General features: G+C 35.4%; 1 protein-coding gene across 1 annotated transcript in view; it reads left to right on the top strand.

The window, feature by feature from the left end:
• Positions 1-217: 217 nt before the first annotated feature.
• cabp7b (calcium binding protein 7b) overlaps positions 218-6000 on the top strand; it is a 75011-nt gene continuing 69228 nt past the window's right edge. Inside the window, exon 1 of the mRNA XM_030149846.1 lies at positions 218-340. Within this exon, the coding sequence (XP_030005706.1) occupies positions 232-340 (109 nt within the window). The 5' untranslated portion in view covers positions 218-231. The remainder of the gene's footprint in view (positions 341-6000) is intronic.

Raw genomic sequence — 6000 nt, 5'->3', positions numbered from 1 at the left:
CGCATTGATCTCCAAAGTGCAGATCTAGTGGAAGGTGATTCCCAGAAAAATCTGAAAAGAACGACTCTGGTTTAACTTTGGGTAAGAGACAGAGGGGTTTTTTTAAATTCCGTGTATGGTTTGGTTCAAACCTATGAGGGACAGAGGCACAGGCTGTGTGTGTGTGAACTAACTCCTCGGAGCTGGGCTCTATGAAGATCTCGGCACAGCTGTTGGTTTCCCCTCGCAGAGATGCCAGTGCGCGCTGTGACCACCAGGTTCATGTACAAGGGGCTTTGCACTATCCCAGATGTCCTCTCCTACCGGACCCCTGTTCACCTGCCTGAGGATGAGGTGGAAGGTAAGTGGCTTTAGCTTCTGCTTCTACTGGAGGAACACTGGAGGTTTGGAACATGTGGGAAAACCCTCCGGTCTGTGCAGGACCTTGGAGAGCTCCAGGCGCTTGCGCTCCTGTTCTGGTCCCTCATACAGATCTGGACCAGATCTGGACCAGGACAGGTTCAGTAGGACAGGTTCAGTAGGACATGAAGAAGAAAGGATGGAATATACCACAAGTACCTGAGATCTGTCTTTATGTTCTGTCACCTGCGTAGAGGAGGTACTAGTGGGACAGAATTATTTATTTATTTATTTATTTATTTTTATTGTTATTATTATTTATTTTTATTTTTTCGGTTTATAATCACGCCTCATCTTTCCATTCCTGCAGTTCAGATCAGATCCCTTTTCCTTTTTTTTTTTTTTTTTTTAAATAACCTTTATTTAATTGAAGGAGATTTTACAAAGCATTACAAAACATAAAAACATACCCCTCTATACACTGTAAAAAAAACAAAGAAACAAACAAACAAACCAAAAAAACAAACAAACAAACAAACAAACAAACAAAAAGCTAATATTCCAGCAGCAGGGGTGCCGAAAAAATACTGTTCAATAACGGAAAATAACCATCTTAAAAAAATACGGTAATTTTCCATAATTAAAATAATTTTTTTTTCGCCCTAACTTTATATGAGATTTTGCGGGTTTTTTTTGTTGTTTTTTTATTTTATTTATTTATTTATTTTTATGTTTAATAAAGAATATTTTCATGTATTGAAACGATCTATCTATCTATCTATCTATCTATCTATCTATCTATCTATCTATCTATCTATCTATCTATCTATCTATCTATCTATCTATCTATCTATCTATCTATCTATCTATCTATCTATCTATCTATCTATCATTTTCAATGACACTAAGTTGTTGAGGGGCGGCTATGGCTGGAGGGGAGGCCATGGCTCAATTGGTAGAGCAGGTTGTCCAATAACTGAAGGGCTGGCAGTTTGAATCCCACTCTGTCCATGTGCTGTTGATTCCTTGGGCAAGACACTTCGCCCCCCTTACCTCCAGTGCTGCTACTCACACTGGTGTATGAATGCATATGAATGTTCGGTGGTGGTCGAAGGGGCCATGGGTGCAGACTGGCAGCCACACTTCTGTCAGTCTGCCCCAGGGCAACTGTGGATACAGATGTAGTTTACCACCACCAGAGGGAGAATGTGAGAGTGAATGAATTATGGCTCCTCTGTACGCACTTTGAGTACGCATTCATAGGAAAGCGCTATATAAATCTAATCCATTATTATTATTATTATTATTATTATTATTATTATTATTATTATTATTATTATAAACTGTATTTGGACAGTTTATCAGTGCTTATACATGTTATACATTCACAAAAATAGATTTATTCAATATTTTTGTTGTGAAACCTCCCGTAATTACACAAGATATTTGTCAATTAACAAACAAGTCTAGTTAAACTTATAGAACAAATACTTCTTTTATGGTTAATTGTCAGTAATTTTATCTCGTTTTTTTTTTTTTTTTTTACAGTATTAAACTTTGAATTAACAGTTTAATCTCATAAAGAGAAAATAAATATTTGTGAAATTAAGATACATTTGCAAATGTATTTTAACTGTATTTTTCTGTGAAAAAAGAAAAAAATTTCTTTTAAAAAATGGAAATTTGTTGGTTATTCAGTTACAATTTTTTCGTGTTATTTTACATTTGACGTGTAAAATCACTGTCTATTTTTGTCATTTCATTGATATTTTCTTGTATCTTAAAAATACAGAAAAAATCTGTAAAATAAACAGTGAAAATTATGTTAAATTACAGATTTTTTTTTTTACAGTGTACTTAATAATACATATATTTCCCCACCCATATATACACCCACTCATGCTCACAATGATGGATAAAAATAAAGTATCTGTATATACACTCACACATATAAATATACACCAACACATATGTTTACAATAACAAATGCATATGCAATGAGACTAATACGCATACATGTCTGCACACACACACATACATATACCAACTGACACCCCACATACACTTTTTCTCCCTCTTTTTTTATATGAGAAGTCTATAATATTCCATGGGAGTGTCTGTAATCTGTCCACTGTTCTTCTACGTCATTCCTTTTTCCATTTCCTTCCATATGGTTCATTCACTCAGTACCTGAACCCTTTCAATTCATGACACCTGTGAGAATCCACCTGATTTCAAATCCTCCAGTCATGTGTGTTAAAGATAATGAAGGACAAAGCAGATGGAATGAACATTACTGGAAAAATAGAATTGGATTTGTCATAAGTCCTAAAATTACAGCTGAATATGTGTCCAGAGAGAATGTGGAGGTGTCAGTGTAAACCATGCACATGTCATTTGAGCTTACATCATTTTAGGATCATGTATATTAGAGCTGCACAATATATCCTTTGAGCATCGTCGTCACAATGTACGTGTGCGTAATAGTCACATCGCAGATCCTGCAACGTAGGAGGGAAATGAACTGAACGTATTCAACCTGGGTACCTGACACACACGCACACAGACATCCACCAATCACAGTCGTTCTTAATCAGTTTGGAGTGAGTCACTGGTAACAACACCGAAAAATGAGCAACAAACAAGAGAAAATCACCGAAAACGAAGACTTGGTGCCAAAAAGAAAAGCACGGTCAGTTATCTGGAATTATTTCAGCTACAGAAGGATGAAACTGAAACATGTGTTCTGTGTCGACACAACCAGAGGAAACACAACTGATGTGTTTGACCATTTACGTCAGCACCACACTCAGATTATATCCTCCTGAGGATTTTTTCATATCGCAATATATATCGCAGAGTTAAAAAAAATCGCAATGCCAGTTTTTTCCAATATCGTGCAGCCCTAATGAATATTCAACAATTGTTCAGATACGGGGTTATGCAGTTCCTAAAATATGTTTGGTGATGTATTTCAGATGTATTATTGGTAATAATGTAATTAAAAATGATAAATATTTGTTTAAAACACTATTAGCAGCCTGTAAAAAGGCAAAAAATGGTGCAGATTAGAACCATCTACAGCAGTGTTTTTCAACCTTGGGGTCAGGACCCCACGTGGGGTCGCATGGAATTCAAATGGGGTCACCTGAAATTTGTAGTAATTGATAAAATAAATTTTTTTTTAAATTACTAATAAAAAATATATGGTGAGTTGACAGAGACGATCTCAGTCCATAAAAGACATGACAAACTGTGGTTGTGAAACTGAAGCACTGTGGTTCTGTTTATCTGTCAAATGTTCATTGTGGTCGGTTTCAGATGCTGCAGCTATTTCATAATTCACAGTTTGAGTTCTTGTTTGTTCAGCATTAATTGTCAGCCTTGTAAATAAGAACTGGACTGACTGTACATATCCTGACCAAGGAAAATCAAATTCTCCCTTTGTGCGGTAATCTACACCTGGTTTTTCTGCCATTGGTCCTATTTTTTCATATCGCAGTATGTATCTCAGGGTTAAAAAAATAGGACCAATGGCCCTGTAGGCCAAATTAAAAGCTTTGGGAAATGTGTCCAGATGCCATTTATTATCACCCAGTTCTGTGTATTTATTATATTACAGAAATAGTCCATGTTTTGGTCATATTCCAATCAGATCGGTAAAAAATTCAAATTCCAATTTGATATCATTGATACTTTCTGATTTATTGGATCAATCCACTTCCTATTTCTTATAATGGGGAAATTTTTCAAAGTTGCACCAAATCCAGAATCAGATCCGGATCAAAATAATTTCACTAACTTTCGTTGACATCATCATAAAGAAGCTGTATACCAAGTTTGAAGTCAATCGGAATTGTAGTTTCGGAGAAGAAGACGATTGAAAGTTTCGTAACGGACGACAGACGACGACAGACGACGACAGACGACGACAGACGACGACAGACGACGACAGACGACGACAGACGACGATGACAGATGCTGCATGACAACAATAGCTTACGGCCTGTCGGTCGGTAAGCTAAAAATTGCAATGTCCTTTTTTTTCCAATATCGTGCACCCCTAGTGTATTTTCAACAATTGTTCAGATACTGGGTTATGCAATTCCTAAAAAATGTTTGGTGATGCATTTCAGATGTATTATTGGTAATAATGTAATTAAAAATGATAAATATTTGTTTAAAATACTATGAGCAGCCTGTATAAAGGCAAAAAATGGTGCAGATTAGAACCATCTACAATTAATGACGGGCTATGAATTGTGAATGGAATATCTGAAATGGAGATTCTGACCCACAGATGGAGGACTGAAGAAGAACAGTGTCAGATAAACAGGAAAATGGACCATTTTCATGTCAACGTCACATCAGTAAAAACAACTGTTTGTCACAAAGGTTTTTAATGGTCTGTGTTTCCCAAATGTCCCTGATGATTGGATTAGAGTTCAAAACAACAATAAAAATAAAGGAACAAAAATAGAAAGACAAAGCAGAAGGAGGAGGCCTGAAATTGAAAAGGACAGATTGTATGACATTGAAAAAGGAGCTGTGGTGAAGGACAGTTTTAAATATGATCATCTGTGAACTGAACCTCTGCTGAATCTGTTGTAGATTACAAAACACTGGTACAATTTCATTCATTTGTTCGTTTATTTCGAGCATTTACAGAATAAATGCAAATTCAAAATTCCAAAATTATTCATTTATACTTGAAAAGGAGTGGGAAGAAGAAAAACTTATTCAATCCCACCCCCGTTCTTATCATCAAATAATTGAACGTAATAACGTTTGAGGAACAACCAGCACACATTAACATTTAAGACAGAATATTAATGTAACATCAGTGTTAGGACCTTTATACCGACACCAGACCATATGTTTATATAGAGGAATGGTTCTGTTTTAATGTTTGTCTTCCACGTCTTTTGGTTCATTTGACAGTTTTCACCCTCATTAACTAAAAGGCCATAATCTATGTCACAGGTGTCAAACATATGGTCCACAGGCCAAAGCCGGCCCGCCAAAGGGTCCACTGTGGCCCAAGGGATGAATCTGTGCAATGAAAAAATTACACTGAAGATATTAACCCGTAAAGAACCAGAGTTACTGTTGTGTTAGTTTCCAAATTAATTTTTCTATCTAACCTTTTAAAAGTGATTTATCATCATTTATTATATATTATCCTCTGTATTTTCCATTTTCACTGTAAATCATGTATTTTCACCATTTTCATTTAATATATTGAATACAGATGTTCATGAAAACTCAGAAATTCAAAGGTTATTCTATCAAAACAGCCAAAACTGAAGAAAAGTGTCTTTTTCAGTCCAATCTGTCATTAACTGAACATAAACCCAGTGTGTCCATCCACTGTCATTGATCCAACTGCATGGGTTTTACTGGGGAATCAGTGTTGGAGAAGATGAATGAAAACTAACAAAATGACGAAAACTAGAATTGAGAAAACATTTTTCGTTAACAGAAATAAATAAAAACTATAATTAAAAGAAGAAAAAAAAAACATAACTAACTGACACTGTATTGTGTGCTTACAAAACTAACTAAAACATATAGAAATTATGGATAAAATTCCCTTTGTTTTCGTTTTTGTCAACGTCACACTTCAGGAAAAAAATTTGATTAAGGTTCTCATAATTCATG

The sequence above is a fragment of the Sphaeramia orbicularis genome, chromosome 12 (assembly GCF_902148855.1).
Source record: "Sphaeramia orbicularis chromosome 12, fSphaOr1.1, whole genome shotgun sequence".
In the NCBI taxonomy this organism is placed as follows: Eukaryota; Metazoa; Chordata; class Actinopteri; order Kurtiformes; family Apogonidae; genus Sphaeramia; species Sphaeramia orbicularis.
This window is presented reverse-complemented; position numbering and strand designations above follow the sequence as displayed.